Source organism: Mustela nigripes, chromosome 8 (genome assembly GCF_022355385.1).
Source record: "Mustela nigripes isolate SB6536 chromosome 8, MUSNIG.SB6536, whole genome shotgun sequence".
In the NCBI taxonomy this organism is placed as follows: Eukaryota; Metazoa; Chordata; class Mammalia; order Carnivora; family Mustelidae; genus Mustela; species Mustela nigripes.
The window spans coordinates 6,183,469-6,208,113 of record NC_081564.1 but is presented as its reverse complement, the minus strand read 5'-3'; the positions used below and the strand labels follow the sequence as shown (position 1 = coordinate 6,208,113).

General features: G+C 52.5%; 1 protein-coding gene across 13 annotated transcripts in view; it reads right to left on the bottom strand.

Annotated features, from left to right (window-relative positions):
• Positions 1-24,645, bottom strand: part of PITPNM2 (phosphatidylinositol transfer protein membrane associated 2) — a 102,877-nt gene that overhangs the window by 28,260 nt on the left and 49,972 nt on the right. For 5 of the 13 annotated variants that reach the window (XM_059408292.1, XM_059408295.1, XM_059408296.1 and 2 more), the window contains one exon: positions 3,436-3,608. The exons of the other annotated variants lie outside the window; for them this stretch is intronic. In XM_059408292.1, coding sequence (XP_059264275.1) covers positions 3,436-3,513 — 78 coding nt within the window. In that variant the 5' untranslated portion in view covers positions 3,514-3,608. The remainder of the gene's footprint in view (positions 1-3,435; positions 3,609-24,645) is intronic. 13 annotated transcript variants of the gene reach the window in all.

Sequence of the window (24,645 nt, the reverse complement as noted above, 5' to 3'; positions counted from 1 at the left end):
ATCCCAAGATCCCTAACTAACTACATCTGTAAAGACCCTGCTTCTAAACAAGGTCACAGCCTAAGGTTCTGGATGGACATGGATTCTGGGGACACGAGTCAAGCGGCTGAGAAAGTGCTTACAGTCACTCATGGGGAACGGATGCCAAGGGCCGTCCGGGGGCACAGGGGCCACAGTTAGCAGTGGCACAGCCCCGGGGACCCAGACTGGGAGAGCGTCCGTACTCCCTGCGGGGCACTGTGTTCGCCCCACAGTAAAGAGGAGCTGAACAAACAAGTGGATCCTGGTTTCAACCATCACCGGTGCCTTCCCAGTCCGGCACCTCCCCCAACCATAGAGCTAACGCCCCAAAGCGCTGACCCTCAGATCTCCTCTGGCAACAGCTTCCGGAAGTGCCCCGTCCCCTGCACAACTGAGGCTCTAGGTCATGCCACACAGGAGTAAGCCCTCCTTGAACCGTGCTGACCTTCTCGGCCCACACCAGAAGCCACCCCCGCCTTGCCAACCATTTCCCAAGCTGCGCCGCGGAGCCTCCAGGGGAGACTGCGGAAGGCGGGCAGAGACAAGCCCAGCTCCCCAGGGGCACACACGTGCGGGGCCCAGGGGGCTGCCCCGTGACCCTTGCCCACACAGGCTGATCCTGTGGGATCTGGGGATTGCAGGGGAGGGGCCTGAGCCACCGAGGGCCTGGCACAGAAAAAGTAGGGACCCTATGAGGGGTGGGCATGAAGGACTCAAAGAGCAAGAATGCCCCCAGCCCCACCAAGGGCTCCAGTCTCAGAGCTGTCCAGGGTCCTGGCCAAGCCACCTCTGGTCACTCCCTCCACTTCTACAGGTGATGGGATGGGAGGCTCCCAGCTAGACCAATTTCTTTGTTTTCTTTTTTCATTCTTTCTTTTTTTTTGGTTGCTGTTGTTGTCTTGAGCAGCACGTATATCGAGTGTCGGTCAGCACGGCGCGAAACAGTTCGACACACGAGCTCGCCCCACCTGGCTCACGGCCCCGTGGAGGAGACGGCGGGTTCAGAAGGCAGTCCCGCGGCTGGCTGCCACCCCAGCTGGTAAGTGGGGTCCAGAGCAATGGAAACACACTCGCTCTTCTTTCCGCAGAAACACAGCTGCTCTCCCGGAAGGCCTGTCCACCGCGTGAGGCGCAGCACACAGCAGAGGTGCTCCGGGGGCACTGGCCCGAGGCCCACGAGAACATCCACGCTGTCTCCCGACCTACATTCAGTGAGCTGCACATGCAACCACCCCTTGGAGAGCGGCAAACCCTTTCCATTCTTCTCTGTAACTCGGCCCTCAGCCCTGGCTGGGCCCAGAACAGTGTGCATTCGACTCTGTTTTAACAGCTTTACTGAGATACGATGGGCACACAACCAACCACATACATGTACAAATACAGCTGGTGAGCTTGGACGCGTGTTTGCACCCGTGAAACTGTCACACAGTGGAATAATACACTCAACCGTCACCCACCATGGTGGATGGAGCCCCCAGGAGCTCGGGGACCAGCGGGAGGTAAGACGGTGACATAGCAGGAGCAGAGGGAGGTGGCCCTGAGTGACAGACAGGTGTCAGTGGGGCTCGGATGAGCAAACACACACAGGCAGCCCCGGGCCACAGGAGTGACTATGTAGGGGACTATGGGATATTGAACATTAATTGGAAGCATAAGGATAGATATTCTGAAAAGAACAAAATACCCTAGAAAAAGGGGGTGAGGATGGCGGTGCTTCTGGGGAGCCCAGTCAGAGGTGACCACGTGCTCCAAAAAGCCGTGGGATAGCCTAGGAGTGAAAAGTGAGTCCCTGGATCCTGATGCCCCCCCAAGGGCATGGCGGGAAGCCCGCCATGGTCTGGGCACCCTGGCTCGGGTGGGACTTGGGGAGCCACAGGATGAAGAGTGTCCTTGAATAAGGGGAGCGATTTCCAGAGAGCTCAGAGCTAGGGGGCCGAGGTAAGTCCCTTCTCTTCTCCCCACTCTCCAGGAATAATCACGGGGTGAGTGGTTCAAGAGGGAACTGAGTGGCACTTCTGAGGCGCTCAGAGCCAACAGCTCCCCAGAGAGTCTGGCTCACTTTCCGCTCTCCTCTTAGTCAAGCTTCCCGTGCCGGGTGGAAGGGGGTGGTGTTCAAACTCCCGGAGCTTCACAGGGCTCCTGGGGGACTGGGCTCTGCAGGGAGCTCATTACTCACTCTCTAGACCCGGGCCGGTGGGTGAGCACCCACCAAACAGTTCCAGGGGTGGAGGTAGAGCCCTTCCGGCCGGGGCTCTCCCTGCACCGAGGGCCCCATGTGACACCATGGTCTCGGGGCCGCGCCGAGCCATCCGTATGCCCAGAAGAGCAGCACCAGGTGAGAGCAGGCTCGTAATCAGACTCCCCACTGGGAGGAAAGCTGCCGGGCCGGGCCAAGGGGGCTCTGAGGACGAGCACCGTGCTGGCAGGGCAGCTGGGAGGGGGACCCCCACTCAGGGGCAGGACCCCAGCTAATAGGAGTATGGTCACATCTGGGCCACGAGCAACCCGATCTCAGGTCTTCCCACTCTGTGCTCCGGGTTGGCCAGGCTCTGAACAGGGAGGCCCCCAGCGTCTGGGCGGGAGGGCCAGACCGGTGGCCGATGGAGAGGAGACGCATGCTATTCTCTGGCTTGTCACAGGAATCGGTCATCCTCAGACTCATCTGTGACTTTAAATCAGCCACCCAGCGGACCCCGCTGTCTTGCAGGCATCTTCGGGAACCGGAAAGTAGGCCAGGTGCTCCCAGGCAAGTCGGTTGCTGTCCTTGGCTCCCGCCTTCCTATCTGTCAAATGGCCTGAATTAATGTGTCCCTCCAAATTCACAGGTTGAAGCCCCCAACCTTCCATGTCACGGCACTAGGTCAAGCTTTGGGAGATGAAGAGGTCACGGGACCGGCGCCCTCCCAGAAGCAACCCCAGAGAGCTCCCTCGCCCCTTCCGCCATCGAGAACCCAGCGAGAAGGTGGCCGTCCGGGCAAGCCAGGAGGAGGGCCCGCACCAGACACCAGTCTGTCAGCACCTTCACCTTGGACTTCCAGCTTCAGAGAAATAAACGTCTCCTGTCCAAGCCCCCAGTGTGTGCTGCTTGTTATAGCCGCTCATGCTGCCCAAACACACGGAGAGTATCTGCGTTGGTGAGAGGTCAGGTATTAGACGCAGTGTTAGTGCCGTCAGCGCTGTGAATGAGACCTCGGCAAGACCTCCCGATGCCACGGATATCCCCAGCGCTCCGCTGTGCTCCCAGCGTCGTGCCGGGAAGCCAGAACGCCATGCAGTTCACACATGTGTCAGGAGCCAACTGGGCCGACACTGTGCTGTCAAGGCTGCGATGCTCCCCACCGCCTCCTGCCCCCCGCCAAGTGTGCTGAGAGCCATCTGTGTGCTCCGCGTGTCCCACCCCGCCCCACGACCCACCTGGATCATGTACAGCTGGGCGATGCGGTACTCCTCCACGGTCATGGGCAGAGGAATCCGATATTCCTTTATAATCATCTTGGAGTCCGAGCCTTCCCGTCGATGGGGAAATGCGTGTGGGGACTTCTAGGCGAGGTTCCTTAAATAACCATGACAAAATTCACTGAGGACCCCTGAGAGACACAGAGAGAGAGAGGGCAGGAGAGTCACTTCCTGAGAGGCCGGTGGGCACAACAGCACAGAGGAAGGGCCTGGTCTCGACTCGGCCACGAGCCCATGGCGTGACCTTGAACAAGTCTCTCACATCCCCAGCCTTCACTGTCCCTGCTTGCTCCGCGATCTCATAGAAGCCATGTGAACCCTGATCGGCCACAGGGAAAGAGAGGAATGGGAGGGTATCCCATCCCTGAGAGTAAAGAGCACAGCACTCGTTTCTATGCCATTCCAGCAAGCCGCAGCGGCAGGCCCCTGGGGCTCTGGCATCGCTGGAGGCAGCTGCAGTGACCGCAGCTGGCCCCAGGAAGGAAGGGAGGACCGACAAAAGTCCAAAAAACCCACGTGAGAAATTAAACACCAGCAGCCTGGGACCCTCCAGTGCTGGGACAATCGGTCCCGGGCATGTCACCGGGCCCAGAGGGGCCCCACTGCTTCCGGGCAGAAGACCCTGACTTCTCCAAGAGAGGTGATCTGTACGGGGGCTCCAGCTCAATCCAGCAGCTATCTGTAACGCCTGCTCTGCTGGTGACACTGGGCTCGGTCTTGGGGGTAGAAGACACAAGATCAGTGGGCGGGCTGCAGAGAGCGTGAACCGTATCTCAATATGGCCCTTGAGGAAATACACAATGTACTCACAGAAGCTTCTACTTAAGATGACTAAGAATATATTGGACGAAGATTTGCACCGAAAGCAATCAGATTTAAAAACAAGCAAGCAAGGCTCAAAGGAGACATACTCTCGGCGATCTGGAAAATGGAATTACCCAGCATAATCCCATCTCCCGGATGGTGGGGGCTTTGCCATAAATATACGTGGTTCCCCGCAGAGAGGCTCCATGCTGCTAACTGGAAGGTGAGTGAAGTCTTCCGAGATAGGCAGTGGCAGAATTAGGATAGCATTTTAGAAAGACCACGCTGGGGACAGCAGTCAATGAAGATTCATGGTGACACTGGCTAAGTGGTAAGAATGAGGGTCCGGCCAGGCAGGTGGCGTCCCCGGGGCACCTTCTGTCTGAGGTCTGGGCATCACTCTGGCACTAAGGCTATCTAACGAGATTGAGGGAGAAGAACACACCGAAACTCTGGGACAATGGCCATGTAGGGCTGAAAGAAATTCTTTAATAAGCCAGCCAGGGAGAGTGACAGGGGGCTGGGGGATACTATATGCATAAGCCAGAGACGGGCCGTGGTACCAGCCTCAAGCAACTCCCGTGTTATTCATGTCGGCACAGCAGGTAGGACTGTTAGCCTGATGCCCCAGCACCAAACTCAAGCTCTCACACATCCAGTTGCTGTAAATGCAATCCAAATAAACATCTCTTTTTTATTTTTTTAAAGGTTTATTGATTTATTTTCAGGAGAGAGAGTGTGCCTGAGTGGGGACGGGGGCAGAGGGTAAGGGACACAGCAGACGCCCCACTGAGCAGGGAGCCCCACGTGGAGCTCCATCTCAACACCCCGAGATCATGACCTGAGCCCAAATGAAAAGTTGGATGCTCAAGCGATTGCACCCCCCCCCAGGAACCGCCCCCACCAAGTAAACACCTTATTAGCTAATTAGTGTTCATCTACTTTACATCACCCATGAACCTGAACCCCACATTGGCTAGCCACAGCTGAGACACGGGGCACCGGCTTCCTCTTCTGTGACAGGAAGACCCCAAATGAGGGAGTTCTGAGACCCCAAATGAGAGAGTTCTGAGACCCCAAGTCTGCCCATCAGGCTTCTGAGTGATGTCACTACTCACGCAAGCCCCCATGTGACTCTCCCTCCCCTTTTGGGTGGTGGTCGCACATCACCGAAGGCCCCTTGCCGGGAGGGACTTTCCCTCACCAGCGAGCTGTTCCAATGCCACCAAACACTTACTGCCCCTCCTGGTCCTGTGTCTTCTCTGGTCACCCCGAACCTCTGAATTCTCCACAAAGGGGAGGGGCTGAACTCTCCAGAGGCCAAGCCCAAGTGCCAAGAGACCATCCCTAACCCTCGCTCAAGGCAGGTGGGTCCAGCTCACAGCTGACAGGGCGTGTGGGTTCGGGCCCCGGGAGAGAGCGGGGGCTTCGGGCTGCTCCCTCCCGGCTCTGAGACCCGCCTGCCCGAGGCCCACAGGCCGACACCCAAGCCTGGCTGGAAGCGGATCGGAGGAGATGGCCCAGAGCCCCGACTGCATCGCCTCCTCCCACGAGACACCAGGATCGGCCAGGCAGCAAGACATCCGAACTGCCATGGGGGTGAGCTTCCCACTGGCCAGAGAGGGTCGGGCAGGCACTGGGCTGGGGGAACGTCCTGCCGCAAAGAAGAGAGAACCACAGGCTTGGGGGGAGCAGGGTGAAGTGAGTGCTGGAGACAGACGGAAGGACCAGGTTCCATGAAGGTCGTGCCTCTGAAGCTTTTCTGCGTGGTCCTCACTGAAGCCTCAGGGTCACCCTGCCGGGAGGGTCCCAGAGGCCTGTCACAGAAGAGGAAGCCGGTGCCCCGTGTCAAGCAGCACGCCCTGCACGACAGGGCAGCAGGCACATCCACGTCTGCAGGGGCCTCAGGAGTTCTCCTCTGCTGCACAGGAGAAACGCCGGGACCTGGGCCAAGTCCCATCGCCACCTCGGTGACTCAATGACAAAGAAGTCAGATGCAATCCCTAAAAGTTCCTGAGAAACTCTAGGAGTCTCAGTAATCCGCCCTCCACTGTCTTAATGGCCCCCGGGAACATGACCTGCCCACGCTCGCCTGCACACAAGTCTGACCAAGTGTCCAGGCGAAGCGGGGGCAAAGCCAAGAGCGCCAGCCCCATGGTGGCCGCGAGACTCAGACCCCGCTCTGGACGCAGCTCCATCTGTCATGGGTTGAGAGACGGTGTTTCTGCCCGCAAGTCACCAGAGAGCTACAACGGTAGCAGATAGACAGACAGAAGGAAAGAACAGAGTGTTGCACAGTTAGAGCTCTGTGCATGGCGACTTAGGCGAGGAGGGAGGAACCAGAGCTCCACGAGTGACCACATATGACGGGATGTCATGGGGGAGCTCCACTCCAGAATCGGATTTCAAAACCTAACAAAGCCTTTGTGAGCCGTGTGCCTCCCAAGACACGTGGCTGGGCCTGCTGCGCCTGGCTCTCGCTGTGCGGAGGATGGGGATGAGACCGCCTGCTTTCCAGGGTTACCAGTGTCACCGAGATGAGAAAAGTGGACCAGCCAGGGGTGGCATTCTGTCAGTACGGAGGGGACGGAGGAAAGGCTTGAGGGAAGGTGGAGCTTCAAAGGGACGTGAGCGGGGCTTCCTGGAACCTCTGAAGAGCAGAGGAAAGGAGACTGTGCTCCAGGAGAAGGAACAGTACAAGCCAAGCAAAGGCCCTGAGGCACTGATATGCCACGCCATCAAGGTGACCTCCCCCTGGTGGGCCTCCTGTGCTGTTGTGCTGCATTCTGGGTTTGGGCTGGTGTGAACACACCGAGGCCGCACCTTGCAGCCACTGGTCCTGGGAGAGGATGCTGTTCAAGGCTGAGATGTGGCCGTTCCCTGCAGCGGAGCAGCCATGAAGTTCAGGGTGCGGCAGGAGCAGGGTGACAAGAGGCTGTCACTTGCTTCCAGGAGTGCTCTCCTTCTGGGGGAGAAGAGACGCCCTCCTCAGACGAGGCTTGACCATAAACTGTAAACATCAGGCATTTCCACCGAGAGGAGAAAACACGGGGGATGGCCATTGATCTCTGAGCCCTGGCCGCTTGGGGTGTTGTCTTTCAAGACGATCACTCCAAAGGGGTCTCAACAAGTACCAGCGTTTTCCTTAGCTAAGAGAGTCAGGCCTGTTTCTTTATGACAACACCCACGCCAGTGGGTTCAGGAATCCAACTCAACTTCCTGTTGAAGATGGAGGAGTTCAGGATCATTTCCGTTCTATGGCCCTTCCTCGAAAACACCAACAAGAGACACAGGGAAGTCACCGCAGCTGATGAAGCAAGGAAATTGCTACATCCCCAAACCACAGACACCACGAAGGCAGAACTGAAGAAAGCAACATGCTGAGAGCTTATGGGGACCTCCTCCTTAGACTGCCCCCAAGTCAGTATCACTTCCTGAAAGTCATGGCCATGATCCTCCTGCTGCAATGAGGAACCTGGGCTGTGGATACCACCCCAGGTGGGGAGAGGCATCCCCCCTGTCTTTGGTTTGTCCAAAGAAAAATTCTGAGTTGAAGTATTACACATATACAAAGGAGGGCACATATTGGAAGTATCCTGCAAGGACACATATCCTGCAAGGATCAAGAAACGGAAAATTAACAGCCTCAGAAGTCCCCCGTGTGTCCCCTTCTAGTCACGTCTCCTCAACTATGGATAACCACTGTCCCGCCATTTGCCTGATTTGTACTTTAAGAGAGACCGAAGCCAATGGATTGCCAACACCCAACTGTCTTTGAGCGATTTTGTATGGAAGCATACTGTTTGTGCTCTTTCGATTTTGGCTTCTTTTGACCGACATCATGTTCACGGGATTCATCCAAATTACTGCATGTGACTATAGACTGTTTGTCCTCACTGCTGTCTACTATGTCTTTCATTGGGTGGATGTACTGTAATCGAATCAACCCCTCCATTGTTGATGGGCATTTGGGTAATGTCCAATCTGGGGCTCATGGGAGGAGAGCGGCTGTGAACAGCCGGGTCCGCGCAGAGAGGGGATGTTACACTGCGGAATGGAAATGGGGTGGGAGCTGGTGGGAAATCACACCCACATGCCAGTTCTACACCAGAACCTTGCATTCCCTTAAGGGTGTGGCTGGGAATGAAGTGAGGGTGGGGAGAGAGAGGGGGCAGTGAAGGGCTGGTCAGAACACAGCCAGCCAGTGATGCAAAGAGCTTTGCCGAGAACCATCATGATGTATGAACCCTGAAACCTGAGAGAGACAGAATCCCTAGGCAGAGGATGAATAACCTCTCAGGGAGAAGAGAGAGCCTTCCGGATAGTAAGTCAGCCCGTAATGGAGCTGCAGACTACTCCAGACCACTTCCCACATTTTCACAGGCTGCTGTTTAGAAGGTAGCTGAAGAGTAATAATCCCAAAGGAACTCGCATGGGTCTTATGCATTATGGCCGGGATGGGGGGCAGACGAAGAACACAGCATGAGGAATCATCCAGAGAAATACAGAAAGACTTCAGAAAAAAAACGAGTCACAGACCCAGAGAAACTACAGATAGACTCGCTTAACTGGTAGGGGCAGATGGGTATAAGAGACGAGACACCGAAGTTTTAAAAAGAAATTATTTGAGAGCAGAAAGAGATGAAGGCTGAAAAGTGAGTTAACAGAGTTCATGAGAAAATGAGAAAGAAAGACGAATATATCACCTATTGTTTAAAAACCCTATTATAAGCAATGAAAAAATGACAAAGCAGAGCATGAACGACCAGAGGTGTTGAAGGTCGGCTGCAAGAGATCATACGAGATTAAGTGGAGAAGACCAATAAGACAACAATGACAGACATGGGAGGGAAAAGAAAAGCAAACACATACATAATTGGTGAAGAAAATACAATAACGGAACAGGGGGAGAGTATTCAAATATATAATGGAAAAATCCCCTGAACTTAAAAAACAAAAACAAAATCGAGGCTACAAATGAACTGCCATGGGGCGCCTGGGTGGCTCAGTGGTTAGGCCTCTGCCTTTGGCTCAGGTCATGGTCCCAGGGTCCTGGGATCGAGCCCCACATCAGGCTCCCTGCTCGGCAGGAAGTTTGCTTCTCCCTCTCCCCCTGCTTGTGTTCCCTCTCTCTCTGTCTCTCTCTGTCAAATAAATAAATAAAAATATTTTAAAAAACAACCAACCAACCAACCAACCAACAAACAAACCAAAAAATGAACTGCCATTCTGTGGCCCAGGAAAACTTGATGGTGTGATTAACACCAAGACATCCTTAAAAGGTTACTGATCTTGAAGTGCCTGGATAGTGAAGTCAGTTAAGCGCTTAACTCATGGTTTTGGCTCAGATTCTGATCTCAGGATCACGAAGTTGAGCCCCACATAAGGCTCTGCACTCAGAGTGGAGCCTGCTTAAGATTCTCTTTCTCTCTCTCCCTCTGCCCTCCCTCCTGCCAGCACATGCTCTCTCTCTTAAATAAACAATACACCTTTAAAAAAGTTACTGATTGGGCGCCTGGGTGGCTCACTGGGTTAAAGCCTCTGCCTTCGGCTCAGGTCATGATCCCAGGGTCCTGGGATCGAGCCCCACATCAGCCTCTCTGCTCAGCAGGGAGCCTGCTTCCCTTCCTCTCTCTCTCTGCCTGCCTCTCTGCCTACTTGTGATCTTTGTCTGTCAAATAAATAAATTTAAAAAAATAAAAAATAAAATAAAAAGGTTCCTGATCTTTAAGGATAAAGAAAGAACCATATAAATAGGGCACCAGGGAGGTGATTTGAGGAGATTCAGAATTCTCCACAGCAACCCAATTTCAGAACCAGTGAAGCATTATCTGCAGTTGTGACACAGAATTTTATACCCAGCAAAACTGTCCTTTGAGTATAAAGTTAATGGACATTCTGTAACACAAGTTCAGAGGCTTAGACATCAACACGGTCATAAAAGAATTGCTTGATGCCAAAATCCAACCAATAACTGAAGATAAGTTCATCAATGGAGACACCCCGGTGAATACTGAATGAGTATTTTTGAGATTGCGGCACTTGCCATTATTGAATAGAATATAAAAACCTTGACAATGGACACAAATAATAATATAACTAAAATTTTCCACTAAAATTGAAAGTGGGGAAAACAGAGGTGGATGGCATGAATGCTGGTTCATTATATAGATTAAAAAATTGAGGGAAGAACAGTTGGAGGACAGGGACTTTTAGGAAAGTGGAACTATCCTGGATGATACACATTGTCGTATGTTTGTCAAAACTCAGAGAACATGCAACACAAGGAGTGAGCCTAATGCAAACATGGGCTTTGAGTGATAATGATGTACCAATACAGGTTTATCAATTGTCACAAATGTCCCACACTGGTGGGGGATGTTGGTAGTGGGAGTGGCTGTGCATGTGTGGGGCAGAGGGCTACAGGGGAACTTTCTGTACTATGCTCTCAGTTTTGCTGTGAACCTAAAACGGCTTTGAAAAGTAAAATTTGTTCATTAAAAAAAATGATTCCAATCTCTTCAAAGTTTTTCTTGCAGAAAGTAGACTAAAGCTTTCCAGAGGCTAGGGAAAGTAGGAATTGGGGTGGCATTATTCATTGACTGTAGAGTTTCTATTTGGGGAATGAAAACATTTAGGAAATAGTAAGGTAGGTAGAGGTACAGTATTATAAATGTACTTAAATGCCACGGGACCGTACACTTACCATGTTTACAAGGGCAAATCTTATGTCATATATTTACCACAATTTTTCAAAAGTAAAAATGTAGTATACAAAAACCCACTGAGTTGTGCATTTGAAATGAATTAATTGTCTGGTATGTGAATTATATCTCAATAAAGCTGTTTATAAAGTTTTTCTCGGGGCGCCTGGGTGGCTCAGTGGGTTAAAGCCTTTGCCTCCGGCTCAGGTCATGATTCCAGGGTCCTGGGATCGAGCCCGGCATTGGGCTCTCTGCTCAGCAGGGAGGCTGCTTCCTCCTCTCTCTCTGCCTACTTGGGATCTCTGTCAAATAAATAAATAAAATCTTTTTTTAAAAAAGTTTTTCCCTTGAAAATTTTTTTCTCTCTTCTGTACATTAACTTGAAGGAACTTTTAGGAACTACTATCACTTGAAGAGGAAGAAGTGTGGTTCTGAAGTTTAGCAATTTCCTCCCATTTCATTTCAAATACACGCAAACGGATTTGTCTTCAGTTAAATTTAAGAAAATTAAACTCGATTTTTCATTTTAAAACTGCTAAAAATGGCTAAAACCCATTTTGTTGCTGTTGTCATCACTACTCTGTATGTGTCTGTTTGTGGGAAAGTTTGAAATGATGCTCGCTGAAGGCTGGTGAGGGTTATCTCAAATCAGCGGAATTGGGTGCAACTTTTCCTTGTACTTTTATTAGTTGACTTTTTACAAGGCAGCAGCAAGCAGAATTTGAGCAGGAGTCTGAGTACCAGCCAAAGAAGGACAGTCAAGGTAGCTGTTAAAAACCATGTACTTTGAGTCAGCCAGACCTTCTGCTACCTCCCAGCGGTGATCGTGGGCAAATTGCTTAAAGTCTTTGATCTTTCATTTTATCTTCTACAAAATAGCAAAATAGTAGTTGAGAACAGCACCTGCCCCACTGGACTGTCTTGAGCATTAAATGACATAATGCACATCAAATGCTTAACCCACTTCCACCCAGTACTCAGTGTGCAGTTAGGTGGTGTTTCTGAGCTCAGCAGGGTAGGAAGGCTGGTGCCTGAGCCCGGATAGCTTTCTGGCTGAGCTGCTTACCTAAGGTGCAGCCCCTAAGCCCACCGCCATCAGGGATGGACAGCCTAGCACCCAGGGCACAGACGTCCAAAGGACAGGTGACCTTTTGGCAGGTGCCTGGTTGATTTCATAGACACACGCATAGACATAGACATAGACACAGGCACGGCAGGGTCCCCTTGCTTTCTCCCTGGTTAAGCCTGAAGCAAGAGTGTGCAGGTGGACCCCAGGCCGCTCAGGAGAGAAGGTAGTGTGACTGGTGTGTCTGCCTGTGCCCTGAGCCCCCTTCAGCCAGCAGCTGAACTCGCAATCTCATTACACCCACTCCGGCTGCCTCGGCGCGTGCGAGACACACATTTCATCTCTGTCCCTGCAGGAGTCGTGATGGGTTAGACAGAATCATATTTTACTACTCACAACAGGGCCGCTCCCAGTGCCTGGCGCGGTGAGAGGGAAGAAGAAAAGCACGCGTCTCCCGAGGCCCTTCTGCGAGGGAGGCTGGGCGAGGAGTCCGAGTGACCGCCGTGCCCAAGACACACCTGTCTGCACAAACCCCCAGGCTTTCTCCAGGGGGGACAGGACAGACCTTCCCATGGGCCTCTGATAGGGCCCCTGGCTTTCTGGAAGCCCTGAATTCACGACCTCAGGAAGGACCCCGGCCCCCATGGTCATCAGTGTGTTAGAGGAAGCAGAGAGGCCAGAGGTCAGAGTCCGAGCCAGCTGGCGTGGTAATCAGGGAGGCCATCGGGGCTGAGCCCAGCCCTGGACAAGGCACGAGGCCTGGCAGGAAGGGTGTCATCCCCTTCCTCTCCAGCAGCCTGTCCCATCAGGACCCATACGAGGAAGACAAAAGGAGCCTGTGGGTGACCAGGAACCCCTGGTTCTGCCTGAGGGGTCAAGGTCAGGACATGTCTTAGGGCCTCCCCAGGCTTCAGGGATCCCCCTGGCATCCCTGAAGGGGCTGGGGTGGCCAGGCTGGAGGGACTTTAGTAGAGCCTGGCGGGTCACTGGGGTTGGGCTCAAAAGGGTGCGTGACCGAGCAGGTGGGCAAGACCCCTCTTTGAGCGAAGGCCGTGGGGAGACGCCGGACTGGGAAGGGAAGAAGAAAATTGAGTTTATTGAACCTAATCTGCTTTTCCATGATTAGCTGTGGTTTGACGTCACAGATGGAATTTAGGAGCGTGGCTGTGCAGACACAGCGGAGGATGGAATCCGTCCAAACGCAATTCGGCTGCATTCTGGCCATTAGGTCTGGAAGCGAATCGAGCCAGGCCCTCGGAGCCTGCCTAGACATCTGTGACAGCGTGGAGGGTGGCTGGCGGGGGAGACGGGGGCCGAGGCAGCCTCCAGGGGATGTGTCTGTAACATCCCCTCTGGTTCTCTTGGGTCTCTCTTCCACATCCTCCAGGAAAGCCCCCTTCCTCTGCTCTCGGCTTCCCAGGTCTGCGGGCCCCTCCCTCATCGGAGGCTGAAGCGGGTAACAGAACTTCACCTGCCCCCACATGGGCAGCTCTGCCCCTACCCTCTGCATCCAGGGATGGTTGGCTCCAGATGAATGGGGTTGCGCAGAAGAAAGGAGCGATTCCTTGTGTGCCTGGGACCAGCCCCTCCGGGGATGGGGGAGTGTGTGCACGACGTCTGCATCCACAGCTGCCTCTCTGCCCCCTGGGGGGTCAGAGCAGGGGCAGGCACATCCCCCAGGAAAGTGTGAGCTGGAAGGAGCTGGGGGAGGAGCGGGTCGCATCCCTGCCCCCAGAGTCTCCAACTGTAGCTGGAGATGGGGGGCTTCCACCAAGACTTCTCTGGAGGCAACGGTAAAGACCCCCCACTCCAGTCCAACCGTCACCTTATAAGTGAGACTGAGACCTGGATTTTGCAAGCGTGGTGGGTTGGAAGACCCAGCGTTACCCCCTGCCCTGGCCGGAGCAATGAAACAAGGACTCATGGAGCCCCCAAAGCCCTGGGCCCCCATGCAGGCACCAATATTTCGGGGAAAGGCCGTTAATATCATCGCTGTGTGCCCAGAGCGCCGGGCTGGGGAATGCGGCCAAGCCACTGCAGGGCTGGACTGTCAAAGCCACGGGACAGAGAGCGGGCACCGCAGGACACGCACTGCTCTGCAGGGCTAGGAACCCTTAGAAGATCCTTGAAGGAAGGTAGTGTAGCTTTTCTTCTGTAACACCCCAGCCTGAAAGGCAGCCGTGAGATCAGTCGGAGAGCTTTCCATCGCTGTGCTGGAGACAGCAAAGCAGGTCCAGAGAAGGTAGGCTGCCCCACTCAGGGACAGCCACAAGAGAAGGGCGATTGGCACTCCAAATTCCTGTCTCCCACCCTCCTGCCAGGCCTGCAAAACCCCCCGCTTTTCGGGAAAAGGGGAGAGGAGATTTACAGGTGAGGAAGTCAAAACCGAGACCAGCTCCCCCGGCCAGCGCTCCCCTCCTAATCTCTCCTCATCGTGCTCCAGGGACCCTGCTCTGCTGGTCACTGTAGCTGTGACCATCACCACGCTGGCCTCCAGGGGGTGCTCCCCATAGCGAGCACAGAGGCCAGCTCAAACAAGCCTGCACGCCACCGGGGCCGAGATGTGACAAGCGAAACAACCGCAGAGGGACCCTACCCGACAGCCTGGCTGGGGGCCGAGCCCATCCTCTGGGGCGTGCTCCCGGGCCTCCTGCCCCCCACCCCGCTCCGTCACCTCTGCCAGAGGCTATCACTGCAGCAGCAACATCCAGATCATTCCATGTCACCAGAACACGTCACTCACCTAAGGTCCTGCATCTGGAGCATGCTGGCCTTGGAGAGGAGCTCCCCTCTAGGGAAGAAACCCCAAGCTATGGGGTGGGAAGAAGGGGGGACCCCCAGATATTTGCAGGTGGGGGGCACCTCCGGGCGGGTAAGGCTCGGTGACCCTAGTGTCCAGCACGGAGCTTGGCGCATTGGCAGGTATTGGGTGCCCTGTGGATGCTGCCCCGGAGGGCCTCCGCGAATCCTGCTGCCAGGGGAAAGAAGCTGTGGGGCACCCAGCGTGCCCAGAGGCAGAGCTGGGATTTTCACTACCACTGGTGACGACCGCTTGTCATGATGACAGTGTGATAACAACTTTCGTGGAACATCAGTGACTATCGCAGCTACCAGGGCTGGGGGCTTACTTCCCGGGCCATCCTGGGCTCGGGTTTTGACCGGACACCTCGATGGGGGCGGGGGGGGGGCACCGCCTGGCAAGCTCTTGTGCCTCCCACTGGCCATCCTGCACCTTCTCTCTGATCCCCGTCTCTCTCTCCTCCAATTCCCACCTGCCGTCAGTCTGTCGCTCTCCTGGACCCCCGCCCCCGTCAGCACACAAGCATGCAAGGAACGGCTCCCAGGTTTGCAAAAACCAAATCCCACGGCCCACAACCCCACTTTCTTGGTACCACCCCCCTCTCTACTCCTCCCTTCTGGCAAAATCCTCCTACGCTTAGCTGTGCTTGGGATTTCCATCTTCCCAGGCTCTTTCCCAACCCACCACCCCACGGCAACTGTGCCGGTCAGCCCGCCATTGACCTGAGCCAGGGGTCCCTGAGGGGCTGAGCCAGTCCTCATCGCCTCCAGACCTTCGCTAACGCCTGCATTTAACACCCAGTGATGGAGCACAAGCCGGGGGCTGGCAGGGAGCACTGCCCTTGCCTCGGTTTCTGCCCGGACGAGGTTCTCTCTGCTCAGCTGACACACCCACCGATGAACCTCTGCTCGGAGCCGCCTCTGTGCACCATTCCAGGGGCCCCAAGCAAAACAGCCATCAGCAAATTATGATGTGCTTTTTGTTCCAAAAGAAACACAGCTGGTCTCGTGCAGGCTGCAAGTAGCCCCATCTGGAGGGGCGCACACCCCATGCTGGAGTGTAGGAGCCGGTGTCCCCAGTCCTGCCCGCTTCAGCCCACCACATCCCGACACTCCACGGCTCCCCGCACTGCCCGCAACCACAGCTTCCAAACTTGCCAGATCCTAGAGACCACACGGAGTGTGCTTTAGAGATACAACTGAGGAGCAAGGGTGGGGGGTTGTCAGAGCCTGAGCCCCCCACCCCACCGTGCCTCCCTGCAGGGCAGTCCCGCATACAGAGCGTGAGGAGGACGCTGTAGGGGACGTCCAGTCTGTCCAACGCTAATGCTCCTGGAGGCCCTACCAGGGTCGCGTCATAACCCACACTCCGGGGCACAGCAAACCAGACCTTCTGATTGGTTCCCTGGTTTACAGACCCCTCCGACCATTCACACAGTCTGGCAACCCAAGTAAATTAGGAGTCACGGAACCCTCCCGCTTGCCTCACACCAGATGGACTGCCCCCACTTATCTGTTTTATTTCTTTTCTTTAAAGACTTCTATTTATTCATCTGAGAGAGAGAGAGAGAGCATGAGAGGGGAGGAGGGGCAGAGGGAGAAGCAGACCCCCAGCTGAGCAGGGGGCTGGATGCGGGACTTGATTCCAGGACTCCAGGATCATGACCTGTGCTGAAGGCAGTCGCCCAACCAACTGAGCCACCCGGGTGCCCTGTTTTATTGAGATGTAATTCACATATGATATACAGCTTTTCAAAGTGTCCGATTCGGTGGTGATGAGTGTATTTACAGACTGTAGCCATCACCACTACCTGGCTCCAGAACGTTTCCTCACCCCAAAAGGAAGCCTGGGTCCCGTGAGCCCTCGCCCTCTGCTCCCACCCCCACCAACTTCCTGCCTCTCATTCGTCCGCTTTCTGTTTCCACGGACTTGCCTTTCTGGACGCATCACGTAAATGGATTCGCGCCCCGTGCGGCCTTTTGTGTCTGCCTTTCTTCCACTTTGCATCACGTTTTCAAGGTTCATCCACGCCGTGGCACGGAGCAGTACCTCCTGCCTTCTTAGGCCAGAATGATATTCTACTCCATGGCTATTACCCCCATTTTTATAGCTGAGGAAGCCAAGGCTGCGTGTCATCAAGGGACCTTGTCTCCACCGTGACTCAGTAAGTATTGGAGTCCGGTCCATCTCTCTGTGCAGCCAAGACAGAAACAGCTAAGAATTGAACAACCGTCATCGAAAGGGACATCAGCGTACATACATATATACCCTTGGCATGAATAATAGCATTTTATGGTTTACAAAAGCTTTCGCTTCATGCTCTTGCTTTTTCAAATTAACCCTACAAGGTGGAACACACAGGTATGCTCTATGTTTGCAAGGACCCAAACGGGTAAGTGCTATGTTCGAGGTCAGAAGTAATTATTGATGCATTCCTGGTGGTCAGAATCTGGATACAATGTGAGCAAACAGGACAGCTTTGATACATTTTTACAAAGATGTCATGTTTTTATTTTTTTAAGATTTTATTTATTTACTTATTGAGAGACAGAACAGGAGCGGGTGGGGGGTGGCGAGGCAGACGGAGAAGAGAAGCCCAGGCAGACCCGCGACGTGGGGCTCTATCCCAGGACCCTGAGATCACGACCTGAGCCGGATGCTTCACTGACTGAGCCACCCACGTGCCCCTCAAAGATGCATGATTTAGAAAAATACTTTTTTTCTCTCTTTCGGGTTACTTTGTAGTAAATTCAAACCTTGGAGCCAAGGGAAAACCCACGTAAACTCCATGCAAGAGTATTTACTTGGTTTTAATTTAATGTTTCTGACTGATCTCGGAAATAAAGATTGCTATTTCTTTAAAATACAGACTCCTTGGTTCCAGCCCAAATCACTGCATTGCCAAGGGAGGGCCATTTGGACCATTTATTGAGGTTAAATTCTCAACCTCATCATCTGGTAGACAGGGTCCTTAAATTCTTGTCTCAACAAACCCTCCAGCATCCCCTCTCAGCAAGAGATCTTAGACCGGGGCCCGATGTCAGGCTCCATACCAGGAGCTAGGGGTCCAGGGGACTAAGACAGAACCCCTGAGGAGCCTCTTGGCCACACGAGGAGACAGACCTCCCTGAGTCATCGAAGACCTGCTGGGGAATATTACTCATCCTTAAAAAGGAAGGAGATTCCCACTGTAGGAACCCAGCATGCTTCCTTCTCTTAGAATAAGCCAGGCGAGTTCCTGATTCCGGCCTCGGCCCTGCCTGTTAAACCCCTGTACCCCAGCCTTGGCCCGGCTGGCTCCCTGCGGTGATCTGGGCCTTGGGCCAGAGGCCGCGCCCCCTCTGTGGAGGACCCCCACGGCTCACCACACTCCTGAGCGAGTGGACTCACTCGTACACTGCCCCCCTCCTTGATAGCACGGACAACCCCACACCAGGGACCTCGCCTGCATCCCTCGCGGCCGGAAGAAATGACAGCACATCTGTGCTACTCCCCCTTTTCGGTCTCTGATCCTGGGGAGCAGGGGGTCTGGCACCTAGCAGGTACCAAAGAAGGTTCGCTCGGCGAATGTTCCCCCAAACCCCTCGTCAGGCAGATAGTGCCACTAAGCAGCCAAAGTGCTAATTACAAACTGCTCTGTTAGCTGTTCTCAGAGCGACTACAAGATCCTCCAAGAATAGCGCACGATTCCCTGCCACGTCCCTGGAATAACAAACCCAGTTTCTTGACGGCGTCTGTGACTCAGACTGTTCCCAGAGCCAGACTTGCCTCCCCCCAAGAGAGTGCTGTGTGCAGGGGCAGAAGCCTCAGACAGAGGGCTGGACGCTGTTCTCCACGGAGGGCATGGGGGGCCTCAGGAGCCATCTTAGCCCCCTTCCCGTTGGGAAGGCGGGTGTTTGGCCCTGAGGGGGATCCGGCAACACTGGGTGGCCCCAGTCACCTTCGCTCCCAGATGGGCCCAGGGCTACAGGGTATCACCCAAGACCGCCATGTTCTCGTTAGAAAGTCGATGCTTGTGAGTCGCCAGGGAAAGGTGGGAAGAGGAAAGCCCAGAGGGGCTGAGTCATTTCATGGGGCCACACAGAGAGTCAAGGGCAGGACGGACGAATCCGTATCTCCTGGCCTGTGATCCAGGCTTGATCTACGGTGCCCTTGTGCAAGCATGGGTCCGGGCAGCTTAGGCCACCAACAGTTGGGTCCAAATGCTCAACTCAGTAGGGAGCAAGCAGGCCTGGTTGGAGCCTGGCCCAGAAGGCCCAGCCAGTGTTCCCAGGGGGAGTCGTGCATGTGTGTACACACAAATTCACGTGTCTGTACAGCTCTGCCCAGGCCTTGCTCTGTCTCACTGAGTAAGTAGTGTGGCCTTTACAGCCAAGTTTCTCAGGGCTGCCAGGGAACACTATATGCCTGGAAAATTTCCCTGCTCTTCTTTGCAGAGCTATTAGCTTCCCTTCATTGCCTCATAAAATCCTCCCGGCAATGATGGATGCCATCCTATCATGGGAGGGAGGGAGGAAAGAAAACAAAGGGGGAAAAAAGCTTCTGGTTAAACTTGGAAAACCCCATGGGCACATAACTTGGGAAAAGAAGGCATCAGAGGAGGGTGGGTGGCCTAGTTCAGCTGCACGGGCTGTGCACTGCCCAACTCTAAGTGACATTCTTATGGACTACAAGATTGGCAGTCCCCTGAGTTGGCAGTCCCGGGAAAGGACTCTGCTTGATTTGGGGCCAAGTTTTCAAGAGTCTCAAGGCTCACTCCTCACTGACACCTTGTCCTAGCACAAGGACCTTTCAGTTCTCAGGAGCTGCCCCTCAGTAACTAGTGGGTAAGAAGAACTGATCTAGATTGGAGAGGAGGAAGGGTGAAGGGTCTGGCATCTGCCGAGTCATTCTGGGGGCTGGGCTGGAACTAGCTCCGAGCCCAGGACTTGAGAGAAGAATTAGCCATCTTTTATGAGCTGAATCTCACTGACTTCTACAGCATTCTCCTTCCTTTCGCCAAAGCACTCCCCATTCCTACCTCTGTCTTTCAGCAGTTCTGGAAAATTCTCAGCAATGAGCTCTCCAGACGTGGCCTCTAGCTTATTTTTCTCTTCTCTCTGTGGAACTCTAATTAGATGGAAGTCGGGTGTCCTTCTCCGCTCCATGTGTCTTATCTTCCCTACACCTTCCTCCTTCTAGTGTTCCGGGTGGTTTCTTCACGTCTGGCTTCCAGTTAGAAACCCTTTCTTCAGCTATGATGACTCTCCTGGTAAAGTTCTATTTGGTTCTTTTCCAAACCTGCTTCATCATTTTTTTACGGCTCTGTATTCCCTGCACGGCGTTTCAGCCGTGCCTTCTATTTATTTAAACGCATCGAACATAGTTATTTTCCTGTCTCTGCCTAAATGCTGCAGGATCCAAGGTCCTGAGGGTCTGTTTCTGCTGTAACTTGCTCCTGCTGGCTCTGGCTCTGGCTCAGAGTGCCTTCTCTCTTCTTAGGCTTGGTTATTTTTGACTCTGAACTGCTCATTTTCTATGGAAGTTATGTGTAGAAAGCCTCTGAGACTCGGGATGAGGGTCTGTGCTCTCAGACAGAACTGATGTTTGCTTCAGCAAACGCTTGCGTTACTGCCCTGGGGACAGAACCCTCCACCACAGCGGAGCACAGTCGGGGCTGAACCAGCCACAGGTCTGGGCACAGTCTGGTCGCCCTTTGGCTCTGTTCCTCCTCCAGGCTAGGTGTCTTTGTTTCCTGGGGCTGCTGTCACAAAACACTGCAAACTGGGTGACTTTAAAGAAGTCGCTGACTTGCTCGTGGTTCTGGAGGCTAGGAGTCTGAAATCAAGGTGTCAGGTTGGTCCCTTCCTCCATGGCTTTCTCTTAGCTTCTGGAATTTGCCAGCAATCCTTGGCATTCATTGGCTTGGGGCTCTGTCCAAGGCCACGTGGAATTCTCTGTGTGTCTCTGGGTCCCTGTGTCTTCACGTGGCCTTCTTTTTAAAGATTTTATTTATTTATTTGACAGACAGAGATCACAAGTAGGCAGAGAGGCAGACAGAGAGAGGAGGAAGCAGGCTCCTTGCTGAGCAGAGAGTCCGATGCCGGGCTCGATCCCAGGACCCTGGGATCATGACCTGAGCTGAAGGCAGAGGCTTAACCCACTGAGCCACCCAGGCGCCCCTTCACGTGGCCTTCTTATAATAATGCCCACCCTACTCCAGTAGGACCTTACCTTGATTACATAAGGTCACAGATCCACCAGTGGGGCCGGGGACAGGGACACGATTCAAACCACACCTCTTTACTCCAGGCTGTATGCAACCTCTCGGAGCAGCTTAGATCGTATAATCTCTCCATTTTCTTCTCAGCCTGGCCTGACTTTAGAATTTTTGCTCTGTTCACTACAGCACACTGCCTTCCTTCCGTCACCCTGAGAAGGACGACCTGGTCTCCTGCAGCCTCACCTGTGCCCCCCAGGGACAGGATACAAGAAAGGACAGTGTGACAGAGTTCTCCCAGGATTCCCTCAAAAGCAAGCTGAAGGCATGCCTTGGTCTGTTCTAAGAGCGAACAGTCCTAATTTTGAACAACTTACTTAAAAAAAAAAAAAAAGCAAGCAGTCAATATAATAAATTAGATGAAAACTTTTTTTTTTTTTTTTAAATATTAAATGTTCCTTCCATTCTTGGGATAAATCCTACTAGGTCATGCTTGCATTATTCTTTCCATATCTGGCGGAATTAAACTTGCTTTTTTTTTCCCCCCCAGAAGATTGTAGGTTTCTGTTCAGAAGTGACACCGGCCGGCAGTTTGGCTGAGTTACCCTCTGATTCTGATACCAGAGAGAGCTCCTTGGAAGAGGACCCAGAACGCCTTTTCCTGTCCCAGAACGCCTTTTCCTGTCCCGAAACAGCTCCTGTAACGTGAGGATAATCTATTTCTTGAAGGCTTAGGAAGTTTTGTCCCCATTTTAAGGGACAAATTTATTTTCTTGAGAAGCCAATTTTGGAAGCATTTATTTTCTCAGAAAGTTCTACATTTCACTTACGTTTTCTAATTAATTGGCATAAAGGTACATATAATAGTAAAATCTCCGTAGTTATATTCTTTTTGTTTGTGTCTTCCACTTTTTATTTTGAAATCAGACCAGCCCTTTCAAAGAATACACTTAGAACTATTGATAACATCTACTCCATTTTCTGACTGCACTTGTAACAGTATCTTTTCGCCTTCTCTGAATGTATTTCTCTAACTTCTTGAATTGAAAGCGGACTTCAGTAATTTTTATGATTTGGGGTCTTATCTGCCTTTTAATAAATGGATGTAGGGCTATAGCCTGTCCTTTGAATATAGATTTGGCTTCATGCTGTGGGTTTGTATATTCAGGGCTCTTACTGTTCTTCATTTAAAATCCCGGAGTTCAGAGGCCCCAGGATGACTCAGCTGGTGAAGCCTCTGCCATTGGCTCAGGTCATGATCTCAGGGTCCTGGGATCCAGCCCCACATCCCTGCTCAGCGAGGAGCCTGCTTCTCCCTCTCCCTCTGCTGCTCTGCCCACCGGTGTTCCCCTGCTCGCTCTCACTCCATCTCAAATAAATAGATAAAATCTTCAAAAAAAAAAAAAAAAAAACCCTGCAGTCTGAAATTTTCATCTCGACTCCCTCATCTGACCTAAGAGTTACTCAGTTTTCTGTACCCGATGTGTTCCTCTGGAGGACTTTCCTCATCAACTCGCATGCAGTTCTAAGAAATAATGCAGGGAGATGGCGAGCACGCTCTCCAGTCTCCCGCCAAGGAAACATTTTACAGAGTGATAACATCACAAGCAGGACACCGACACTAAGAAAATCTACAGGTTTTCATCACATTTTCCCAGTTCTCCTTGTACTTACATGCCTGTGTGCTGTGTGTGTGTGTGTGTGTGTGTTACGTCCCCACACAATTTTATCATCTGTGTCCACCCACGTAGATGTCTTGGAGACTTTCGAAGCTCAACACTGTTACTCTATATTTGTCCTTCTTCTTCCCTCATAAGATCACTTTTTATTTACTGTATTTGAAGCTACATGGTCAAGTACAGAAAGTTCGTGTATTTTAACTTCGACTTCCCAGCAGAATATTCCTTTTACCGCATTAAGCAATTCCTCAATCCCTAAACTATGCTCATTTTACTTCTCTTTCGCTGACATTAACATGGCTCATTTGCTTTCTATGCTCTGTATAAGAAGGATTTCTTTCCTCATCCTTTTATTTTCAGATTTCTTAGGTTTCTTTTTCTCTTTTTCGGTCTCATTCAAAACAATTTTTTTAGCTTTATTGAGAGAATGTCTCTGTTCTCAATCATTGTGGTTACTGACATTTAGACTAATTCTTGCCATTTTCTGTTTACAATATGTATTTCCTTTCAATCTTCTTTGCTTTTTTTTTGGATTTTTTTTTCTTAGATATATATATTTTTCTATATTGCATTGGACGTTTTGTGTTATTTTTATTTTTCTAGAGCAGGATCTGCAAACTTTTTCCATTAAGGGCCATATAGTAATTATTTTAGGCTTTGTGGGCTATGCAGTCTCTGTTACAACTTCTCAGCTCTGCCACTATAGCAGGAAATCAGCCATAGAAACATATACTAACAAATGGGTGTGGCTGTGTTCCAATAAAACTTTATTTACACAAATGGAGCATGGGCCAGATCTGACCTGCAGGCCACAGTCTGCTGACTCCCACTCTAGGGGTCCTCTTCAAATATTTAAATGCACACACTAAACATATACTTCTCCAGAGTGCCCAGATTTAATAAGGGTCTACCTCTCCTTCCCCAACAAGAGAAGAAACTTGATTCTACTTCCTCATTTATGCACCAAACTATGTAGGTCACCCGAGAACCCCTTCCTGGCCCTCATATGTCACATCTAGGCTTGGAGCACACCTAGAATCCTCTCTCCCTCCTGAGTACGATTCGACCATTGTTTCCTTCCTCGGTCTCATTCCATTTTCACCCCATCTTTTGCTAAGTCCTCGTGGTTTCTTATGCGCTAAAGGCATCTCTTTGTCCACATGGATATTTAATAATATTTGTTCTATCACATCATGGGCTTTGGGGAGCAGGAGGAGAAGGCAGCAGCATGCCCTCAACCTGCAGATGGTGACCTTGCCTCTGCTTAAAATGCCAGGGACCTATTTTTCAGCCTGGGGTCAAAGAGAACATGAGCTGGCCCTTTCCCTGGTGGCAGAGGAAGGAAGGTGTCAGCAGGTACAAGCTCTCCGTGCAGCCGGCCTAGGACAACGGACCAGGCACATGGGCCTCAGTGGAGCTAGGCGTGAGTGCAAGCCCTGGCTGCACCTGGATGCAGCTGCCACTGTGGGCCGCCCTGTCTTCCCTCCCCAGGGATGTGAGCATCCCCAGCAGGGCCCCCTGTGGCTGGAGCTCACGCAGACTGGACTTCTGTTATTTACCACCAGAAAAGTCCTGACTAATCGGAGGGTGATGCAGCCTCTTTGACCTTCTGCACAGTTACTCACTTGCTGAGTTAACCTCCTCCTCCAAAAGGGCATTATGATAAATTTCACCCCAAGGTCAAAATAAACAATGATTAAAAATTTCAGATCGGCTAAAGTGTTTTTCTTTGTATGGTCATTCTGAAACCTCTCATTCTGTCTTCTGAGTCCACGTGAGTCGTGGGGAGGTCATCTGGTTAGGGGACGGCCGAGGCTGGCTGGGGTGGAGGGCAGGCGCGGGAGGACGTAGGAGGACATGACGTCCAGTGTCCCCAGCGTGCACCGATCTTCTGTGTGGGGAGACTTTATCCACGA